This window comes from Schistocerca americana, chromosome 3, assembly GCF_021461395.2.
Source record: "Schistocerca americana isolate TAMUIC-IGC-003095 chromosome 3, iqSchAmer2.1, whole genome shotgun sequence".
In the NCBI taxonomy this organism is placed as follows: domain Eukaryota; kingdom Metazoa; phylum Arthropoda; class Insecta; order Orthoptera; family Acrididae; genus Schistocerca; species Schistocerca americana.
The window spans coordinates 980092058-980116879 of NC_060121.1; the positions used below are offsets into that span (position 1 = coordinate 980092058).

General features: G+C 36.8%; 1 protein-coding gene across 1 annotated transcript in view; it reads right to left on the reverse strand.

Moving 5' to 3' along the window:
- LOC124607337 (low-density lipoprotein receptor-related protein 2) overlaps positions 1–24822 on the reverse strand; it is a 218604-nt gene that overhangs the window by 15069 nt on the left and 178713 nt on the right. Inside the window, exons 48-57 of the mRNA XM_047139640.1 lie at positions 24397–24689; positions 24139–24265; positions 22717–22902; positions 21855–22059; positions 19470–19707; positions 18969–19223; positions 13429–13563; positions 10887–11258; positions 6380–6790; positions 1733–1885 (exon numbers count right to left, since the gene is read on the reverse strand). Coding sequence (XP_046995596.1) covers positions 1733–1885; positions 6380–6790; positions 10887–11258; positions 13429–13563; positions 18969–19223; positions 19470–19707; positions 21855–22059; positions 22717–22902; positions 24139–24265; positions 24397–24689 — 2375 coding nt within the window. The remainder of the gene's footprint in view (positions 1–1732; positions 1886–6379; positions 6791–10886; positions 11259–13428; positions 13564–18968; positions 19224–19469; positions 19708–21854; positions 22060–22716; positions 22903–24138; positions 24266–24396; positions 24690–24822) is intronic.

The following is a 24822-nucleotide window of genomic DNA, read 5'->3' on the forward strand; positions in this document are numbered from 1 at the left end:
GTGGAGGCTCTGTAATGGTGTGGGGCATGTGCAGTTGGAGTGATATGGAACCCCTGATACGTCTAGATAAGACTCTGACAGGTGACAGATACCAAAGCATCCTGTCTGATCACCTGCATCCATTCATGTCCACTGTGCATTCCAACAGACTTGGGCAATTCCAGCAGGACAATGTGACACCCCACACATCCAGAATTGCTACGGAGTGGCTCCAGGGACACTCTTCTGAGTTTAAAAACTTCTGCTGGCCACCAAACTCCCCAGACATGAATGTTATGGAGCACATCTGGGATGCCTTGCAACATGCTGTTCAGAAGAGATCTCCACTCCCTCGTGTTCTTACGGATATATGGACAACCCTGCAAGATTCATGGTGTCAATTTCCTCCAGTACTACTTCAGACATTAGTCGAGTCTAAGCCATGTCATGTTGCAGTGGCACTTCTGCGTGCTCGCGGGGGCCCTACATGATATTAGGCAGGTGTACCAGTTTCTTTGGCTCTTCGGTGTATCTCCTTTAAAGATCCGCTGGATCAAAATTCTGTTTTCCATTATTATACTTCAGTACCTCCTTTTGAAGACTACTTCTCGATATGGATAAATTTTATCCAGCAATATACTGAACTCAAAAGGAGTAATGACTTTTCATTAAGTCTGAGAGAATGATTTCACATAGTGGTTAAGCAGTGGGCTTGCTTTTGAGAGAACTGGCCTTCTAATCCATGTCTAGCCATCCAGACTTAGTTTTTTTATGGTTTCATTAAATCAACTAAAGTGAATATCAGGAGGGTTACTTTGAAGGGACATTTCCAATTTTCTTCCCCATCCTTGCTTGATATGAACTTATGCTCTATCTCTAATGGCCACATCATCAATGGTATATTAGAGGCTAATCTTCCTTTTGTAAGCCTAACTCCAGTCCACAACTCATACATATCTATTGAAACATTCAATTACTATGTTATTAAACATTTTTTTGATTATCATGAAAATGTATTAAGGATATGTGCAGGTCTTTTGATCGTCATATTCATGTATCACAATCTGGTGGACTATTTAGAGCAAGTGAAAAGTCAAAAATATCTCTTCTTCATTGTTAACATGAATGTTGTAATTCTAAATACTGCTATCCTAAACTACTTAAAATCAAATAACAGGATTTCTGCACTAGCCTTGTAACATGTGCCCAATTGCATTGTTATTTGTTATCAATAATTGCATTTAATTTGGTAAATTTACAAAAATTAAGTCTCTATTTAAAATCAATTCAAAATTTTCTAGCAATTTTACAATTATTGATACAAGATTGATATTAATGTGGGTTCACACAAAAGCAGATACCATCAACTTGTTTGTTTCATCTTCCAACTCGTCTATCATCTATGTGTAAAACAGCTACTTCCTGCCACTGCCTACATGATGTGTTCATATGTAACTTTCAAAATATGTAAATCTATCAAACGGAAGAAATTAATTTGCTCTAGTCTGAAGACATTACCTAATTTATTCCTTAGCTTTAGCTTATGAGGCATCTTGATTTTGGTATCCGCAAGAACCCTGTATTTGTGTGATCTGACAGACGATATGGTGTGTCTCATGTAAATGTCCACATTCTCATTCAAATATGCACTCTGAGCTTGTAAATCACTAATATTACACCAATCCAATAGCTCACTTCACACTAATACACAAACAAATGAAGACACACACATCTAGATACAAATAAAACTTACCTTTCACTCCTGATGGACTTTCAATATCTTTTGCAACTACTACTGGAACGCCACGTCCAAATTTGTCCTGTCTGACAAGTTCTCCATTGTCTCTGTTCACCCAGTACAGGCTGCTTTCAAACACATCCAATGATATGGGATGACGCAAGGACTCTTAATAGGAAAGAGAGAAATAATTTAATAATATATAAAAAAATCTAGAGATAACAGATATATAAAGTCAGTTATAAAAAGAATAAGAACACAATTTTTTACTTAAAGTAGGGTGTTAATTGGTGCACTACATTACATATAGCTTACACAAGCTAGACTAATAATGGAAATTAATATAAGGGTAATATACGAACGAGTTAACAATAAACACCAACATGAGCACTGCTACTACACAACTACATTCTGTACAATGTTTGTCAAAATTTTAGCTGCAGCATGTTACAGGAGACATCTAAGGAGGAGGAACTGGACATTCTTTGTTCAGAATTTATCCTTACCAGTTCAGGAGGGAGCCTAGAAATCACATTCAGCTAACTCATCATTTCCCAGTACCGAAATTGGGCATGCAGCAGTTCTATGAGACTAGAAATTAATGCTGCTTCCTGTTGTACAAGGCTAGGAATGAGGAACATATAATATCCATCAACAGCTGAGATGACTCTCTATTAGGACAACAATGAGATAAATAGAAATGAGCATGTGTTGTGAGTGATACATTACTCTCAATTTCTTGTTTACAAGGTTTAACAGGAATTTAAATCTGTAAAACCACACTAACAATAAATTACTTAATTTCTTCAATTATATCATGAAGGTAAAATTTTTTGGTGTATAAAGGATAATGTCAAAACCCATAACCTAATACAACAATGCAGATTCTGTTTCACTTATTCTGGTGTGGTTTGTATTGTTTGGTGAGTTTCATCCTCATAAGTGCTGCAGTGGGAGAGAGACAACTAACACAGCTTTTCTAGACAACATTTCTGGTAGGTAAAATTAGCATCAGCTAAGCTTGTAGCTCCGAAATTTTTGGAGCGAGAGAGTGTTGACATCTTCTTTATATAATGATGGCACTGTCACTGCCTCAGAACAACTATGCTTGGAGATCTGAAGAAGCTCTGCAGTGTCTGGGGCACTGCATGGAAAACTCCACATCAGATACTAAGTAAAAGTTTAATTGTAGCCTACGCAATGTGTGACTGTCAAAGGTGTACATACAAGTGTAAAACCAAGCTGTTGCTTCCATTTCTGCACAATATTTTGACAACCGACCCAATCATCATCTTCTGGTGCTGCAAAATGTGGTGTTACGTTTACTCGCTGCCTGGACTCAGCAAGTACATGTAACAGCACAACCAGAAGCATCTGAAGAAGATGATTGGGTCAGCTGTCAAAATACTGTGCAAAAATGGAAGCAACATCTCAAATGTAAGCCCAGAAGTACAATTTTAATCAATCATGCCAAGAAAACCTGAGAAAACATGTTAATTTAGTTAAATAAAATGTGACAATGAGTAAGTGACTAACATTTTCCAAGTGCAAAAATAAAAAGTACAATAAAAAAAAACTGACAAACTCCATTATCTTCCTTTCTTTAGCTTCCTGTCACTTCATATATGGTCAACATATAAAACTGGTGATGTGTGCAGGGACATAATAACAGCCCTACGACTGTTACAATGGTGTGCTCCACAGTTCAATCAGGAACTGTTCGACAGACTGTAGCTCTGCCAGCAATAAGAATATCACAGGAGTGTATCATCCATGAAAAAAATGTCCACAGATGAGTGATGCAAATGGAACTGATGCAGTTAGTGGCAACTGTTGCTAAGCAATCTAAAAACTGTATTACAGCCTACTTGTATTCAAAAGATTTTTGGACTGAGAAGCTGTAGGTGCATGTGATGTCAAGATTTTAATTTAAAAATTATTAAGTATTATCACTAATAAAGAAGGACGTTTATATTGAAAGCATTGAAATTAATTTATGACTGAAAGATTGTAGAACAACAAATTAATGTACCGGTGGAATGGGAATAACCTTAATAAGGATTTTCAGAGAGAATATTAAGTGAACAGATAACAAGACTCTTATGAGCATCCCAACAAGCTATCTGAATGAAGACTTTGTTCAGACGTAACAACAGCAAATTAACACTGAAATGATCTAAGCATAAACTAGCTGGTCAGAAACTTGCATAAAAAAGAAAAGAAAATAGTGGGAGCAATCAGGGTAAACATGAGAGGTTAGAAGAAAACAGCAAAAAAAGAAAGAACAAGAAAAGGAGATGACAGAGAAAACTCGGGAGAATATTTCCTTTATCAAAAAAAGATGCACACTAACATCAATAAGTGGCAGCAAAAAACGTTAGTTAAGCTCATCCTCCACAGCCTTATGAAGCTAGAGAGCAAGGCGTTACTGCAGTTAGCCAATAAAAATAAACAAATAAAAGCTTTCGCAACAAACTGTTGCCTCATCAGGAAAGAGGGAAGGAGAGGGGCTTGTGTCTGTATGTGTGGATGGATATGTGCGTGTGTGCGAGTGTATACCTGTCCTTTTTTCCCCCTAAGGTAAGTCTTTCCGCTCCCGGGATTGGAATGACTCCTTACCCTCTCCCTTAAAACCCACTTCCTTTCGTCTTCCCCTCTCCTTCCCTCTTTCCTGATGAGGCAACAGTTTGTTGCGAAAGCTTGAATTTTGTGTGTATGTTTGTGTTTGTTTGTGTGTCTATCGACCTGCCAGCGCTTTTGTTCGGTAAGTCACCTCATCTTTGTTTTTATATATAATTTTTCCCACGTGGAATGTTTCCTTCCATTACATTAAACAAATAAAAGAAAAGAAATAAAAGACTAGCTACACTCTATACATAAGCCTGTACAGTAAAATTAACTAATCATTTGAATTTGCTACTAATAAAATGCAATTAGCTTTAAGTTCACATTTAAAAAATCTGAATCCTGTACCAGTAACTAATAGAATGATGGAGCACATGTGGTACAATGATCAATGATTTCTCAGTTGCATGTGACCTTCCAAGTCTATTAATTCAGTGTAGATACTGTTTTACTAGAGTCTGTAAGGAAATTTCAGCTGTTTCTTTTGGGACTGGTAGCCAGTACAACAATTCAGCTTTGATAATCAGCCTCATTCATGTGATTTCATACTTGAAATTGTTTCTTCTCATTGTTGCATACAACTTCAAACATGTCTTCAACACTGTGTACTCTGCCATCCATACACATTCATACTTTTTGTCAAACACTTCATAAATGGTAAAATGACATTTTAGTTCATGGTGCATTACATCAGAGCTTCACTGCAGTCCAAATGTGCTTCACAATGGAGTCTCTAAAATACTGGCCAATTGCTCACAATACTATGATCTTGTCTCTAAATAACAAAGATGACGTAAACAAGTTCAGTGGATATTCCAAACATTTTCTGCTATTTCACTAGACATCCCACACACTTAGCCAGCAAGTTAAAAAAAGTTGTCAGTGAAGTTATAGAAAAAACTGAAAATTCTCAATTTCGATCACACAGTAGTCTAAAATGCCAAATAAACATTATCAGTTATGGAAACAACGCGTCATGATCAATGCTGTATCAAAAGCTCTGATATTCACACACACACACACACACACACGCACACACACACAAGCACACACACACACACACACACACACACACACACACACACACACACACACACTGATATTGTGCAGACACTTTAACATGGCAGTTTTTAGTGGGGGAGAGGGGGTGTTTTGATACGTGATCATAGGATACTGGCAGAGATCAGGCCTGTACTGTTAACTTTACTGCCGACCTCAGTCAAGAAATGCACTGTAATCATTACTGAAACCTTACTGTACTCTGTTTTGTTTTGCGTTGTGCAATCATTCTTTATTGTTGCTATTTTTTATTTTGAAACGAGTGAAGACATTAATCCCGATCCATCACTGGGTTTGAATATGATTCTCTCAATGTCAGAAGAGATCAGTGATACCCAAGACCATATATCAGTTCTGTATTTGTGCTAGCACAAAACACGAGCCGGCCGCTGTGGCTGAGCAGATCTAGGCGCCCAGTCCGGAACCACGCTGCTTCTACGGTTGCAGGTTCGAATCCTGCCTCAGGCATGGATGAGTGTGATGTCCTTAGGTTAGTTAGGTTAAAGTAGCTCTAAGTCTGGGGGACTGATGACCTCAGATGTTAAGTCCCATAGTGCTTAGAGCCATTTGAGCCACAGAACATGAATGCAGGCTGCTGACTCTGTGAGAGGGTAGTGGACCTCGTCTTCAGCACCGCTCCTCTCCCCTGGTGGTTTAAGTTCTTGTTTGCTTACACTCACTGTTGGCTGACAGAATATAGTGTCAGCAAACTACTACTATACTAAAGTTATTCTGAATGACAGTGCTGAGTTAAAACAATTTTTCTTCTAATATTCCTACAGATAGAGAAGTGACACCTAATTTAACCTGGTGCTATTGATTTCATTGAGCCAATTACAAGTCCTCAAAGTGGAAACTGAAGATTTTGTTTTTAAGTACCAGTTCAGGGGCTGGCAAACATTATCACTTTATCATTGAATTCTATAATGCTGGAGAATCTTCAGTTTCTATTAAAAATAAATGAAAACAAATATCTACCTCCTTTCAAAACATCAACTCTGTTGGATCCATCTTGTCGCATCCTCACAATGTAGTTCAGTTTAGTGTCGGCCCAATATAACGTGTGGTCCATAGCGTAGTCAACAACGAGGCCTGTTGGGTGCCTGATACCATCTGTGACCAGTGGCCTGCGTTTGCTCCCATCCATCCAAGCTGTCTCAATCTTTGGTGCTGCCCCAGCATCAGCCCAGAACATGCGGCCTAACTGAGGATCGAGAGCCACTGAAGTTGGTGATTCCAGTCCAGTCGTCACAAGGGAGCGGCGGAAGCGTCCATCTTGCTTTGCAACCATTACTCTGCCTCTCGGTTTGTTGCCTGAACGGTCAGTCTCTGTCCAATACAGATTTTCTGCAACCCAATCCACTGCAATGCCAGTTGGCTTTGAATTACCTGTTGAAAACATTAAGCTTCATTAAGTAACAGTTCCACAGATGAAATGCAAATCACTTGCTTCAGGACATATGTGAAATATGTGAATAATCTATGTACACATCTTCTAATAAGTGTTAAAAGAAACATCCAAGTTCTTTACAAGCAAAGCGAACAGGCTCATTCACTGAAATTATAGTTACAAAGATAACTCTAAATGTCAACATTTTAGGCTAGGCTTTATCATGACTGTTACTGGTGTCAAATGAAACAACAACCTCACTGTTACAAGCTGATGAACAGTGACTGGTAACAGTAATCTTGTTGTTTCATTCAGTTATACTGATTTATGCTTTTCTCACTCTAGATGATGAAGAATACAGTTTTGTTTATGGAACATACAAACAAAATTGAATGGGAATTTGTAGTCTGGTGGAGAGTACATGCCGTTCAGCTAAAATGTTTAGCAAATAGGAGGCTAATCCATAACCTAAGTGTTACACAAGCAGCGTACAAGCAGTTATTTAGACGAAATTAATACCTTCTTGAACATACTGTGTCAAAACTGTACTCATGTTAAATGTCTTATACAACCTTAATTATTACCTCTACAAGGAACTTAGAGCAACGACAGAACTTTCAAGGTGAAAGACTGTTTCATGATACATCTCATGACTTTCAGTATTTCACGTTGGAGTTATAAGACCCTGTTTGTAACTTATCAGATAGGATCAGTAAGGTTAGGTTACTGTCAGATATAGATATGACTAGTGACTTTTGAAGATGTTAATTTATGTTTATTTTTAACATGATGAATGAATGGTCGGTTTTGTTGTATGGAATGAGCCGGCCTAAAGATATGCTAATCACTCTGGTCACTGTTCACTACTTTTCATTGAGTCCTGTCCTCTCCTCACACCATTACTACTGCTCTTGTTTGTAACTATGTCTTTTTTATGTATAATTTTGTGTCATGACTTTCCTTAGCCACTGTTTCAACAATAGTTACTTCTTCATTTCTTTCTGTTTGTTCTGTCAGTTTATGCCTCTTTTGTACTTCCATTTTCTGAGCATTCCTGTGCTATTCTGGCTTGCACCCTCCCTGCAACTTCTAAATTCTACTATTTTCAGGCTTCAGTTGTTTGCTACAGTGACGTGCACAAAAGATGACAGGCGGTTGTGTGATCCACAGTGGCAAGAGGCAGTATATCACACAACGCACCAGCCAATAGCATCACTCTGCCACACCTGTCTATAATATGTACTTGTAGGTACATGTAGAACATTTAGCAGTGTTTTTCATGTTAGTGAAGATATGGTGAGACTTACTTTGTCACCATAGTGTTTACTATGGGTGACATTTGCCAGCTCAACTCGTTACATTAACAACCAATAGTGATGGTTTTCAGAATATGTGAATTTTTCAAGAGAGCCAGAAGCAATTAAAGTGTCCTCATGTAGAATACCAACAGCATTAGCAGTTGCTCAATCAGAGAACAGTTAGAGAATATGGTGTGGGACTGAGACATAAAATACATTGATATTCTCCGTCCCTCTCTCACTATCTCTGCAGAGAATGCACCACACAGCTCCCTTCCAAACTGCACACCACTACTGCATTCTGCTATTGATTTGCCTTTCCTCACTTCATATAGGATATTCTGGTTATATATCCTATTTAATTTCTAAATAGTATCATTCCAGCCAGCCGTTTTCTTTGCCTCACCAGATGGGGATGCTGAAATTTTTGAATTCTATTAACTTCTTATGACTATCAGTGTGCAACCATTTCTGCTGGCATTTGGTAAGTACAAATTTCTTCCGTTGGTATTAAGTTGTAAGTACTCATTGATTGGACAGGTCAGACACATTTGTTTGTCATAGCTGTCTTAAACTGATCCATAAAATCAATGGATGGACACAAAATAAAAAGGGAAATTCCTCCTACAAATAATAGACTTTTCCAAGATAGACTTAAAAAAAGAGAGGGGGGGGGGGGGGGAGGAAGACAGGAAATGTGGCAGTATCTACAAAAAGACAAAGAAGGCTCTCTCTACACCTATACCCGTATTACACAAGCCTTCTTACAGTGCACGGTGGAGAGTTCACAATAACCAGTATCACCTCCCCCCCCCCCCCCCCCTCTCTTTTTCTTCTCCATTTGCATACAGTAAACAAGGAAAATGACTGTGGTACACCTCTTCATTTCTTGTGATGTACCTCTTTTCTTCTCATGGCGTTACACAAGCTGTATGTAGATGGAAGTAATACATTTCTCATGACATCTTGGACAATATCCTTTTGAAAAGTAATGTATGAGCCTGATGGTAATTCACAACATATGTTTAGTCATGGATTTCGCTGGCATTTGTTGGGCATTTTTGTCATGCCGACGCAGCTAACCCATGATGAATGTCACTGCTTTTCTCTGCATTTCCTTATCAATTCCATTAAAATGACTTCGTAAGAGATTCTAGTTGACAAACAGTATTCAAAGTTTGGTCAGCAAACATTTTGTAAGTAATCTCCTTAATGCACAGGACTAGCTTAAATATTCCAAATGAATCTCAGCCTGTCATCTGTCTCTATACATAATTTTTTGTGTTCTTCCCATTTTGAATTATTTTGGATGAATATCCCTAGATTTGATGACTGTGACTAACAGCCAATGTAGTACTGTAGCAATATTAGATCTCTTCACCTACTTATGCATACTTGGTTGTGTTGAGTGATGACTCTTAGTCTTTGCATCAAGCCTTGACAATCTCATGTCTACTTGCATTACATAACTATATAACTGCTTCTTCCATATATTTGTACATCCTACTATAAGGTTGCATCTGGCAATGTAGCAATTTTACATTGTTAATACAAATAAAACCTGTTGTTTTTCACTTATTGACATATTTATATAAAAAATAATATAGTGCTAAGAAATTCCAAAACTGATTGACTGTTATCTTTGTACATTATTGTCTTAAGTATATAAGACCATAAAAATGGCATTAAGCTATTTTGTAAGAAGATGAAAGAAACTGACACAAAGGTCATACACAACCATTATGTGTATAAATATTTCAGTAAGTAAATTTTCATACTTAGGAATGTCATTTAAAACATGATGGTTGGTTTAATTAAGTCTGGAAGGTTGTGCAAAGAAGTAAGTAGGCCTACTACTGGAATTGAAGTACACATGAAACTCTTTGATGCTAATTTTGTATATACTGATTGCATCCTGAATATGTAAGCATTTCATGACTAAATCCTATATGATTATATATACTGATCCTATATGTAATTTATTGAATTCGCCCTTACATATGTTTGCTCAGATGTATCAACAGAGATGATTTGCTCAGATGTATCAACACAGATGATGCAGGGGTGCTCCATACCATGAGCAATGTGAGGTTTGGCATCAGCTGGTTTTGACACACATGAAGTAGTCAGTCTAGTCTGAGCTTGCATACTGACCAAGTTGCAAGAGAACACAATGTGTGTGATCATGCATAGAAATTTATTTGTTAAAGACTGAGATTAATTTAGTACTTGATGAAAGACTATTTCATAGTACAGTGTTCACATTGAACTAAACAGCAATGGCTAACTTAGAAGAAACTTCGAAATATGAGTGATTGTAACTCTGGTGTGAATACTGATTAGGCTACACAATAGGGACATTTTCTTTGATTCTACAGAACAAGTAAATTCATTGTTCATTCTAAACTGTATGTAACTGGAAGAGACACTTTTCATCACTGTTATTATTTTGATGGGGAATGATACATAAGAATGACACAATTTTCTATAAGGTAGGTGCAATACGCACACAGAGACTTTAATAGTTTTGACCTAATTACCTAGGCTGTAAGTTTGTACTCCAGTGATGTCATTAACCTTGTAGTCTGATCCCAATAATATCAACAGCAAACTCATCAGAAACCAAATCTTATCATAACCACGACTGGGGGAGGCTTGTAGGTTCCAGTCTCAAGTTTACATTTTTAATATAACCTTTAGGTGAGAAATGATTGGTATTCTAGTATAAATAAACACATTAAATTCCAGCACAGATTTTTCTTTCAAATATACACACATTTATAGTAAAGCATTTTACCTTTCATATTCAGATCTTGAGCATATCCCATTTTTACTTCTCCATGTTTAGCATTAATCATATATGACCTCTTAATTGTTTTATCATATGAATCTGCCCAAAACACATATTCCATTCTTGGATCATAGTCAATTGCTTCAATCCTCTTCTCATTCTGAATTACATTTTGTGCTCTTCGTTCTTTTGGTTCATATGCTCTTATCTCTGGTCCATTGCCAAAAAGTAATGTAATATCACCGTCTGCCACCTTGCATACACCACTCAGTCTATCAGAGAGAACAAACCCATCTCGACAGGAGCAACTGAAAGTTCCATTTAGATTGGTACAAGTCTGTGAGCAGTGATGGGTCCCAGATTCACATTCATCTATATCTGTAGAATCAAAGAAATCAAATTTAATAAAAATATAAACTATCATACATAAATATTCTAGAAATTATTTTATCTCAAAAATAACCTGAAGAGTGAGCAAAATTACTGCAAGCAGATAAAAATAAATATCCATTTCTTTTTTGTTAGCTCGAAACACATGAAACTGAGTCACAAAGTATCCATCAGTGAAATGAATAAATAACACACAGAAATTACAGATGAATTATAAAATTTTGAAGAAAATGCACCTCTATTACTTTCACAGTTGCAATGAATGATAAAGTCAATAAAGACAAAAACTTCACATAAAGTGCCATCCTGAGGTTTAGTGTTCTTTCACGACGAGCTGTACTTTGCCCTTATTTCTGCTCTCTTGCATATTTCCTCACAACAGTTCCACACTTCAAAGTACATGTGTACCAGAAGAAGAGGAGACAGAAAGAGGATTGATAACAAAGAGTGGAGAAAACCTGAGGAGACAAATGCAAGGTTGCACTGAATTTCTGACTATGCCACTTGAAAAAAACTCCTTCTACATTACATTTTAAATCTTTATATAACCTGTGTTTAAACCTGTAAGCAACAACATTTCCCTCTAGAGATTTTATTGCTAATAAGTACTGTGGCTTTTGTTGCGAATGAGATAAGGTTCACAAAACAAATCACAAGTGAAAATGATATTTTTTTGTTTTTCTTCCCCTTTCCAATGAATTTTGTTTTATGATAAACACAAAAAGTAAAACAAATAACAAGCAAAAAAATACTGATGCTCGTATTTAGAAAGCCACACTGCAAATTTGGAACCAGGGTAAACCAGCTAGATTCTTTGGTAATTTTGATTCTTCATACACATATTTTCTTAGTCTGCAGTTCTTAAATTTCTTAGCATACACATAACTGTTTACTATTCTCTCTACTTCAAGCATTGTCAAGTACAGTTGTTATTGCTTTCCATCCTGCCTTATGAATTTTATAATCTTCATGTTTCTTCTTTCTACTCTTTCTGTAAAACAGTTCCCCATTTTTGAACATTACACACATTTTTGACCGTAAGAACATGCATTTCTTTCACCTTTCATTACTAGCTCTGCCTCATATCTCTGAATTTTTATTAATTTTTAAATGGGTTATACATCGTCTCCTTTGTCATGAAATTAAACTATTGATATCTTAAAGCCTGGGAACTGGGAAAACTCAACCTTGAAAGAAAATACTAGAATGAAACTTACTAAAACATGGGAAGAGAGCTCAGTCATATATAAATCAGCTTATAAGTTGAGGCAGTGGTTGTGACAGCACTTAGAAAAGAGTATACATACTAACAAGTATGAGAAGTTAAAGTGAACTAAGAAAACCTAATCCTTCTCATCACCTCTGGTAAGTCTCCTCTGATCCTCGGTTTCTTAAACCTTTTCCTTCACCCCTCTTCCTTCCCCTTCAACTCTTCCACCAGAAGAAGGAGCCACTGACTCCAAAAGCTTGTAAAAGTCAAACCCTTTTGTCTGTGTGTTCCCCTGCCACTGCTTGTTGAGTACATTTTTTTATCTATCTGTTTACATTATATTGTCAATAACTGATTATTTTCATTGATAACTAAGATAACTAAGATAAGTTAAAATGATCCAATGTATCGTTTTCATTGTTGCTAGCACTGAATGAATGATCAGGAAGGCAAAGCTCTTGTAGTGCATAAAAGCATTGCACAGCACAACATAATGACTGAGAAAACTGAAATGGCACACATTTGAAGACAGACGCATACTAATCCATGAGAACCAACTTACGAAGTTCCAAGAACCAACTTTAAGTGATGAATCTATGAATATACAAAAACCCACTACATATCATTCCTGGAGGAACCTTTCAGTCAAGATTAAATTAATTATGGCATGCGAGAGCGGCATTTAAGAAACCATTCCTGTCACGCTCCAATGGAATGGGATGATACCTTAATAACTGGTACAATAGAAAGTATTTTCTGCCATACATTTCACAGAGATTTGCAAAGTATGGATGTAGATGTAACAACAGGTGAGTAACTTTCAGTGTAAACACATTGCAATGAAATGTTCAGACCTTACATATGATCACATATCTGCACTTATTCACTTACACAACCAAACAACTATAAATGAGCCATTAGTTCATGACAAATACACAAAAATCTTACCAAGGCATTTCTTTTTATTTTCAGGAGATATAATGTACCCACTGTAGCAAGCACAGATATATCCACCACCAGTTATATTGATGCAGTGATGTTCACATCCTCCTCTTGTTGCTTCTGTGCATGATTTCAAATGGTCTGAAAACAAGGGAAAAAGCATATGTTAAATGTGGTATACAATATACGAGGGCACGATGAATCAAGTAATATGCTACAATCCACTATGTACCATTCCCAAAGGGACTGTGAAAGCCTCTGAATTTTTTATGTCTAAACTCTTAAAGCTTTTTAAATAAAACAAAATTTATTAACAATCTACATCTTTATTCTTCATGTCTACCTATTTATTTCTGAATGTAGTCATCCTGGTGACCCATACATTTCTCCCAACGAGAGACCAGTTTGTTGATACCGAGATGGCAGAATGTTTGCTTGCACCACTTCACCACTATCAAAGTGAAGTCATTAAAGGTGTTCGCTAAGTTTTGTAAACAGGTGAAAATCGGATGGGTCAAGTTAAGGTAAGCACCACCATTTACGAGCATGAACAACCCAGTGTCTCACATTATTGATGGTGATACAATCATCACCATCCACAGCTTTAATTCTTCTAAGGTTTTCAATGGGGGAGATATTTTTTGTGGTTAAAAACTCAGTTACAGCACGCTGTTTCTTGTGCACCAACATAGTTACGTTTCACCATGTTACATGATACAATTACGAGACCATCATGGGCGAGGTTTCCAATTTGTGTCAGGGAAGCTGGGAAGTCAACTGAGCAATATGCATGACATGTACTACCTCAACCTATATTGAGAACAGAATAAAAAAAATCAGAGGCATTACTTTTCAGCATGCTCTTGTACAAAAAGTAATTACAAACAATGGCTATACTGGCACTCCACAGTGTGCATTTGGGCAAATTGAAAATTAATCCATCTTCCCATCTTCCTTTCCTGATACACAACGAACAACTAAACCATCTTCCTGTTTGTTCTAACATAAAAAGGTAACTATATATATATCAATATAATAGAAGGAAACATTCCACGTGGGAAAAATTATATATAAAAACAAAGATGAGGTGACTTACCGAACAAAAGCGCTGGCAGGTCGATAGACACACAAACAAACACAAACATACACACAAAATTCAAGCTTTCGCAACAAACTGTTGCCTCATCAGGAAAGAGGGAAGGAGAGGGGAAGACGAAAGGAAGTGGGTTTTAAGGGAGAGGGTAAGGAGTCATTCCAATCCCGGGAGCGGAAAGACTTACCTTAGGGGGAAAAAAGGACAGGTATACACTCGCACACACGCACATATCCATCTACACATACAGACAACATGTTTGTCTGTATGTCTGTATGTGTGGATGGATATGTGCGTGTGTGCGAGTGTATACCTGTCCTTTTTTCCCCCTAAGGTAAGTCTTTCCGCTCCCGGGATTGGAATGACTCCTTACCCTCTCCCTTAAAACCCACTTCCTTTCGTCTTCCCCTCTCCTTCCCTCTTTCCTGATGAGGCAACAGTTTGTAGCGAAAGCTTGAATTTTGTGTGTATGTTTGTGTTTGTTTGTGTGTCTATCGACCTGCCAGCGCTTTTGTTTGGTAAGTCACCTCATCTTTGTTTTTTATATATATATATATATATATATATATATATATATATATATATATATATATATATATGAATTTAATAGAGGGAAACATTCCACGTGGGAAAAATATATCTAAAAAGAAAGATGATGAAACTTACCAAACAAAAGCGCTGGCAGGTCGATAGACACACAAACAAACACAAACATACACACAAAATTCTAGCTTTCGCAACCAATGGTTGCCTCGTCAGGAAAGAGGGAAGGAGAAGGAAAGACAAAAGGATATGGGTTTTAAGGGAGAGGGTAAGGAGTCATTCCAATCCCGGGAGCGGAAAGACTTACCTTGGGGGGAAAAAAGGGGAGTATACACTCGCACACACACATATCCATCCACACATACACAGACACAAGCAGACATTTGTAAAGGCAAAGGTAAGTCTTTCCGCTCCCGGGATTGGAATGACTCCTTACCCTCTCCCTTAAAACCCATATCCTTTTGTCTTTCCTTCTCCTTCCCTCTTTCCTGACGAGGTAACCATTGGTTGCGAAAGCTAGAATTTTGTGTGTATGTTTGTGTTTGTTTGTGTGTCTATCGACCTGCCAGCGCTTTTGTTTGGTAAGTTTCATCATCTTTCTTTTTAGATATATATATATATATATATATATATATATATATATATATATATATATATATAAATTCTTAAATGTAATTTCTAAGTAGTAAATGCAGTAGAGGGGCAGCAGCCTTTTCAGCAGCTGCAGAGGCAACAGTCTGGATGATTGACTGATTTGGCCTTGTAACATTAACCAAAATGGCCTTCCTGTGCTGGTACTAAAAATGGCTGAAAGCAAGGGGAAACTACAGCCATAATTTTTCCCAAGGGCATGCAGCTTTACTATATTGTTAAATGATGACGGCATCCTCTTGGATAAAATATTTCGGAGGTAAAATAGTCCTCCATTCGGATCTCCGGACGGGGACTACTCAGGAGGATGTCGTTATCAGGAGAAAGAAAACTGGCATTCTACGGATCAGAGCGGGGAATGTCACATCCCTTAATTGGGCAGGTAGGTTAGAAAATATAAAAAGGAAAATGGATAAATTAAAGTTAGATACAGTGTGAATTAGTGAAGTTCGGTGGCAGGCTTCTGGTCAGGTGAATACAGGGTTATAAATACAAAATTGAATATGGGTAATGCAGGAGTAGGTTTAATAATGAATAAAAAATAGGAGCATGGGTAAGCTACTATGAACAGCATTGTGAATGCATTGTTGTAGCCAAGATAGATAAGAAGCCAACGCCTACCACATTAGTACAAGTTTATATGCCAACTAGCTCCACAGATGATGAAGAGACTGAAGAAGTCTATGATGTGATAAAAGAAATTATTCAGATAGTGAAGAGAGATGAAAACTGAATAGTCGTGGGGGACTGGAATTCGATAGTAGGAAAAGGAAGATAAGGAAAAGTAGTAGTTGAATATGGAATGCGTGTAGGGAATGAAAGAGGAAGCTGTATGGTAGAATTTTGCACAGAGCATAACTTAATCATAGCTAACAATTGGCTTAAGAATCGTGACAGAAGTTTGTATACATGGAAGAGGCCTGGAAACACTGGAAGATTTCAGATAGATTATATAATGGTTAGACAGAGATTTAGAAACAAGGTTTTAAACTGTAAGACATATCCAGGAGCAGATGTGGACTCTGACCACAATTTATTGGTTACGAACTGTAAATTAAAATAAAGAAACTGCAAAAAGGTGGCATTTTAAGGAGATGGGACGTGGATAAACTGAAAGAACCAGAGATTGTAGAGAATTTCAGAGAGAGCATTAGGGAATGATTGACAAGAATGAAGGAAAGAAATACAGTAGGAGAAGAATGGGGAGCTTTGAAAGATGAAATAGTGAAGGCAGCAGGGGATCAAGTAGGTAAAAAGACGAGGGCTAGTAGAAATCTTTGGGTAACAGAAGAGATACTGAATTTAATTGATGAAAGGAGAAAATATAAAAATGCAGTAAATGAAGTAGGTGCAAAGGAATACAAACGTCTCAAAAATGAGATTGACAGGAAGTGCAAAATGGCTAAGCAGGGATGGCTAGAGGACAAATGTAAGGATGTAGATGCATATATCACTAGTGGTAAGATAGATACAGCCTACAGGAAAATTAAAGAGAACTTTGGAGGAAAGAGAGCTACCTGTATGAATATCAAGAGATCATGTGGAAAATTGGTTATAAGCAAAGAAGGGGAAATCAGAAAGGTCGAAGGAATATATAGAGGGTATCTATAAGGGCAATGTACTTGAGGGTAATATGGAAATGGAAGAGGATGTAGATGAAGATGAAAGTGGTAGTAAATGAGTTTTGCTATTTGGGGAGCAAAATAATTGATGATGGTCGAAGTAGGGAGGATATAAAATGTAGACTGGCAATGGCAAGGAAAGTGTTTCTGAAGAAGAGAAATTTGTTAACATCGAGTACAGATTTAAGTGTCAGTAAGTCTTTTCTGAAAGTATTTGTATGGAGTGTGGCCATGTATGGAAGTGAAACATGGACAATAAATAGTTTAGACAAGAAGAGAATAGAAGCTTTCGAAATGTGGTGCTACAGAAGAACGCTGAAGATTAGATGTGTAGATCACGTAACTAATGAGGAGGTATTGAATAGAATTGCGGAGAAGAGTAGTTTGTGGCACAACTTGACTAGAAGAAGGGATTGGTTGGTAGGACACATTCCGAGGCATCAAGGGATCACCAATTTAGTACTGGAGGGAAGCGTGGAGGGTAAAAACCGTAGAGGGAGATCCAGGGAGGAATACATAAGCGGATTCAGAAGGATGTAGGTTGCAGTAGTTACACAGAGATGAAGAACCTTGCACAGGATAGGGTAGCATGGAGAGCTGCATCAAATCAGTCTCTGGACTAAAAACCATAACAACAACAACTAATGGAGTACACTGAACAAAGTAGAAACATCGAGATTTTCTGCATTATTGAAGCTCTTTGTAATGAGGCTGAAGACAACATAAGACTTTACTGCCGCATATCAGAACTCCCAATATAATTCCTTTGGGTGCTATCTTGCACCAAACAAGTTTATGAAAAACTTTATTAGAGGAAAAGGATTTTTGAGTTTATGTTCCGTTTAATTTCCATGGTCACACACAAGAATGGACTACCTGGAGGGCATTCAACCAACACTCTTTTGGCATCACAAGGAGAAAAACTAATATCCAGGAATGGAGTCTTAGTATGAAATCGGTGTTGCATGAAAGAGGGCAAGCAGACTTCAGACTACTTTTTGCAGTATTGCTTAGCCCAGTGTTGTACACCATGGAGGACTTAGCAAAATCTACAGTCAGTGGCCTTGAAGTCATCTACTTCTGGTCTGAAGTTGTGTACTATTTTTAATGCTTATATTTTGTTCTAAGTCATGTATCCACTGTAATATGGTATTTTTTGCTACTGATATGATATATAAAAATAAATACCATTGGTCATCAACTGATACAGCAAATTAAGAGTCATACATTATACTTAGAATTAACTATTCTTTCACGGGTATCAGCATAACAACAGAATAATGTGTAACTAAGATGCATATGCAAGATAGTAACTTCTCTCCCAAAAAAGTCTGTTAAATGGAACTTCTCTCACTAAAAATATCCATTACATGGACTTGTAACACTAAACAGGTAAAAGAATTTTGGAAAAATGATATTCTCTTTCTTCAAAAGGAGCACATTGCAGTTGTAGACACTGTCAGTAGCCCACACTCTTGCTATCTTTACTCCTCCAAAAACTAAAGATCACCACTTACAATCTGTCCACATTTTTGGGATTGTTCTCACTGTATACAACTGTGCAATGTATCTCAAATTAAGATACTTAGCCTGAATAATTAACTACTTTATATAAATCACACAGAGGGATTACTTACGACAACCAAGCTCATCAGAATTGTCACCACAGTCATCTGCAAAATCACACAATTTTTTCTTGTCAACACAGTTCTTATTTGCACAGTGATATTCTGAATAATGGTTGCATGGCTTGATACGAGAGGCACACAATGTCATATTATTTTCATCACTTCCATCACCACAATTGTCTGCTCCATCGCACACCTGATATCTTGGAATGCATTTATGATTATCACACTGGAATCTTCTTAGGGTATCACAGTTAAAGTCATCTGCAAAACAAAGTTAAAACTTGTTGCAGTTGTCCAACAACAAAAAATAGTATTTATCAAGTATTTCTATAAGGATCAATGTAATCCCCCCCCCCTTTTTTTTACAGATAACACATGTCTTTGGTAATACATTCTCAAATCTTTCCTCTTGTCACATCCCCATTTGTCTTTCTTCATCTGAAATTTCAGTTTAATTCCTACAACCAACTAATCCAAAATATTTATACAGAAGACAAAAAAACGTACTGCACAATGCTGGACTTTCATCTGAATTATCACCACAGTCATCTGTTCCATCACAGAGGTCCCCTTGGTTCACACACAGATGATTGGAACACTCAAATTTACTCTCAGGACAATATCTACCATTAGGATATCGTGGTGGACAATGCATTTCATCACTCATGTCCAGACAATCTCTGTCTCCATCACACTTGAAATATGCTGCAATGCAGTGGCCACTAGCACACTGGAATGTTCCATTCTGCAAATGAAAAAGAAGACCATAAATTATTTCTGGCATAATATCACAATTTTTATTGCATTTACAACCATTCATGCATCCATTGTTGATAAGGACCATTCATAACATGAAGTTATGCTGACAGAATTTCTTTGTTTTTACAGTTAAATGTTGTATTAACAGACTATAAAAGTGAAACAATGGGGAGCTTTTGAGCATATCATGACCTGATATGGACGCATATTTTTATAAATTGCTCAGTAACATTTATTCGAAGAGGAAGTTTCTGTTCCACTGCACACAAACCGATCTGATTATTTTCTACCAAGAGTGGCTGGAGATAATGGTCATGTGTGCAAGACGTGTGCTTGCTTGTGTGAATGTGTGTGTATTTTCTTTTCTGAAGAAAGCACTAGTCGAAAGCTAAATGTGTAACAGTCTTTTAGTTGTGCCTGTCTGCAACTTAATGTATCATTTTATGGTAAGTAGTAATCAATCCTATCCTTTCCATAATATTGTTGTTCTTTGATTTAGACACACAGACTGAGGGGTCAGACTGATCAAAAGAAATTTTGTGTGTGTGGAAAATGTGATGCTGGAAACTGCACATTTTTATAAAGTATTAAAAACTAAATATCTGAAACTGATTGGTAAATAAAGAAAGAGTTGAGAAAAATGTAAAATTGCGTATACTGACACATTTTGGATGTTTGCGAGTCTAAAATAATATGAAACAATGGAATCAAGCTAGTCTGTGAATAGGGGAAAAAAGTATAAATTTGTTTAAAGGTGTGCTTCTGGATGTTCCGCTAAGTTGTTGCTTACATTTTCTGCACAATATTTTGATGACCAACCCAGACATCTTCTTAGTGCGCTGCAAGTTTCGCTGTTGCATACACTTTCTGCCTGGACTCCAGCCGACTGAATTATTTTTAACCACAGTTGACTTATAGCTGAACTTTAATAAAGTAATCAGTCTTGATTGCACAATACTTTATTCATGGTAACTGATTTCAATCTCTCAAATCATCATCAGACCATTAAGTGACTCCTTTAACAATCTGTGATTACGGCAAATGGAACCAATCATATACTAAAAGGTACATTCATCACTGCAGATGTGGCATGCCTTATGATTAAAACAACTGAAGCAAATTAGCTGCTACTTAACATTGCCTCAAATATAATCTTGAAATTAAGTATGATGAGATCAGTATTGTGGTACAATCACCAAATTTCTGGGATAGCACAGTTAAGGAACCTATCAAAATAAAGTCATCAGAGAACCTCAAACAGGGATGGAGGTATCAATTTATAAAACGTTTGGGGTCTGGCACTCAATTTATTAAGATCTCATCGGACACCACACTCACCAGAATTGAAAAAGGCTGAGAGAATTTGAGTTTCACAGAACATCAATGCATGCTCTGAAAAACAAAAGACCATCAAAGTGGATTGAACTACGCTATAATTAATGGTGCTCGACCAGCAATAGTTCACAGTTTGCTTGGAGCACAGGCAGCGAGTGTACGTAACAGCAAAACTCGAGCTCCTGGAGAGGAAGGCTGGATCAGTCACTGAAATATTGTGCGTAAATGGAAGCAACAACACAAAAAGACCTGGAAGCACTCCAACGATCAACAACACTGATAAAGCCTGAGAATCGTATAACTTTGTCTGTTAAATACTTACAGGTTTAATTTTTGTGGACAGTTATGACTTTTAAATTGCTGAAATATGAAACTATTACACATTATATTTCACAATATTATATGATTATACATTATATCTCACAATATTATACTAGTTAAACAAAAAATCTTAATCATTCATTTGCAAATCGTCCAATTTTCAAATAGCCTCCTAATAAGTTTCTGCATTGCTGACTAATTTTGTAATTTAGTACATCTACAAAGTAGTCTGTTCATTCTTTTCACTACTAATATTAAATTGCTTACAACATGTGATGTAAATATTACGAAGATTTTCCCTGCTTATCCACAGTTTTTCATAAAAAAGAGGTCTTAAAAGAAAAATGTACCGAACCCACAAATTACAAAATCTCAGTATGTATTATATTTCATAACTCTGAAGCATTTAAGTTTTTGGGATTGTAGAAGTCCACAATTATACTACTTTAAAGTGAAGTAACTGACAAGTAATCATACCCTGCACTGAAATCCTGCACAGTTTACTTCGTCTGAATTATCTCCACAATCATCATCATGATCACAGCGCCATCTTGTTGGAATACATTTGTTATTTGCACAACGGAACTCTGATTCTGAACATTCCCTGTATGATCCACTGCACACGGATTCATGTTCATCACTATTATCACCACAGTCATTCTCAAAATCACACAGCCACCGCCTGAAAAAAAAAAAAAAAATACACTTTTAGAATAACAGAAATTCCAGGATAGAAACCAGACTACCACTTGTCTAAAGCTGTGTGATGCAAAGACATACCCAGCAGCACAGATACTTAACCCTTGCAATACTGGGAGGGGGTTACTTTATGCCCACTTCTTGAAAATATTGTAATACATAATATTTTAAAATGCTGAAAAACATTATTTTATTATCTGTAGTGAATTGTTCTACCAAATTCCATATAAGTTTTAAATTTTTCAGTTAAACTTAACCCAAAAACTTAGGTCTGGACCTGCCCCCCTCCCCACAAGCATCGCTCACTATGCAATTTCTTTTATGGGCCAAGTTGCTAAAAACCAATTTATCTTCTTAGCTACCACATTCAATTCTGGAATATTAACATTAGTCAACAATCAATGCTTTAATGTAATTAGGCAATACAAAAAATGTGCAACTGCTGGACATGACAGAGAAAGGCATATAACAATAGAAGTCAGCCAACAGGGAAACTTTACAAAAGTATGAAAAAGCCCCGAGGAACTCACAGGCATGATATAGATTCACTTTGTATTGATTCTGTGACAGCTATTAGAATTAGGGCTCTTTCTTCTACATAACAGGTATTTTTTGTTAATGCATGAATGTCTCCTCTTACCTTGGAATGCATCTGTTGTTCATACACTGGAAATCACCTGTCTCATGGCATTTTGGACAGTTCTCTACCATTTCATCACTGTTATCTCTGCAGTCATCCTTTCCATCACAGAATAACCATTTTGGAATGCAACGATAATTTGCATGGCCGGGACAACGCTGCCACCCATTTGTACAGTTACGCTGCCTAATGGAATTAAAATAAAGTGTTTTACTCATGTTTCTTTTGTAACATTTACATAAAAAACACAGAAAATGCAGTAAGAGTTCAAGAACTAATATTTCACTCATTCACTGTGTTCTCTGTAGATCCCATCCTAAAACAGAATCTTCAGAGAAGTAGAACGAGTCAAGGTATACATTAATAAAGAAAGCTACTTCATAGAAACTCATTGCTAACATCGTATTGGCAACAAATAATCATAAAACCACAATATAATATTTGTAGTTAAACACATTGTATTTCACATGGTAAAATTATCAGAAAGCCTATACTTCAAAACAAAAACAATTCTAGTTTATATATAATGTAGGAGGAAGGACAGAGTCTACACTGTTGTACTGAAATGAGAGAGAATAAATATGAGATGTGCATACAAAGAAGAATAAGGGAGCCTTTTCTCTTTGCTGATATTTGTTCCTAATCTGTCACAAATACTCTTGTGCAAACTACAATACTCTTGTGCAATCAAACCATCTCGAGTAGGCCTACTTGTCTTGAAATATTTTACTTGCGGCAGTATATGTGCTTTTATTATTTTTACTTCCCACATTTTTCATTTTTCCTACCTTTACATTTAATTCCTATCTTTTATTGTGTTTCTTAGTTTTCCAATCCATGAAAATGGCATGTCTCAGAACAGTAACAGTCTTCTCCCTTAACACTGTTATTTAAACATACTTTTCTGAATTTCACCTGCCACCTGTACTTTTTTTCATATACATCTCCAGTCTCATTATAACCAACATATTCATCCCGAGAGAATCAGCAGCTGTATTGATATTTAAAGCAACTCTCATTTATTCTTCAGTCTTAGTTGGAGCACTTAAAAACTTCACGTATTTTATTAATTAGATCTCCTGCTCAACATAAATTTGTCTCGGTTAACATTTACATACTTTAGGATTAAAGGAGACAACATATCCAAAAAGCAGAAGCACTGAGTCATCGATAAGCACACACAAAAAAGGAAACTTCCTAGCTTTTGGAATTATCCTTTGACAAGCTAAAGCACAAAAACACTCTTTCACACATATGCCTATGCCCCTACGCATTGCCGGCTAAAGTTGTGTGCCTATTGGCAACTCAATGTTTCCTCTTTTCAGGGAGAAGTGTCCTTTAATCGTAAAGTATTTACATTCTACAAGAACTTTCCTAGGACGTTTATCTCAGTTAACATTTATCCACAAGGATTTAACTTACCTGCACATATAAGCTGGTTCATCAGAATCATCACCACAATCATTGTCAAAATCACACATCCACAATTTAGGGATACACCGGCCATTCTTGCAAGAAAATTCTGTTTCAGGATCACACTGTCGGTTTCCTAAAAACCAATTAAAATAAATTTATTTTCATCCATTAAATGAGTTGAAGCTGTTGAATGGAGGGAAAATTTAATTTACTTTGCCTGTGTAAGGAATATAAAGATGAATTATACATTTCAAGTTTACTTACGGCATATTGCAGGATCTTCATCACTGGCATCCTTACAATCTGCATCACCATCACACTTCCAGGCATTGAGAATACATCGTCCAGTGGTTTTGCATTTAAATTCAAGATCAGGACATGGTAAATCACATTTTTTCTCATCTGAATTGTCTCCACAGTCATCGACTCCATCACATATAGTGGCAGTTGCAGTACAGTTTCCGTTCTCACACTGGAATGTCCCTGCACGACACTGCCGGCCAGGGCAATCCGAAGGTTCATCTGATCCATCCCTGCAGTCTTTTTCCCCATCGCACCTGCAAGTACGTTAAAAATGGATCACACAACATATATAACCACAATTCATCATCATTAGATAGCATTCACAAGCAGTTTTAAATATCTACAACTAATATCCTTCACTACTGGTGCAACTGAAGGATGCCTGAC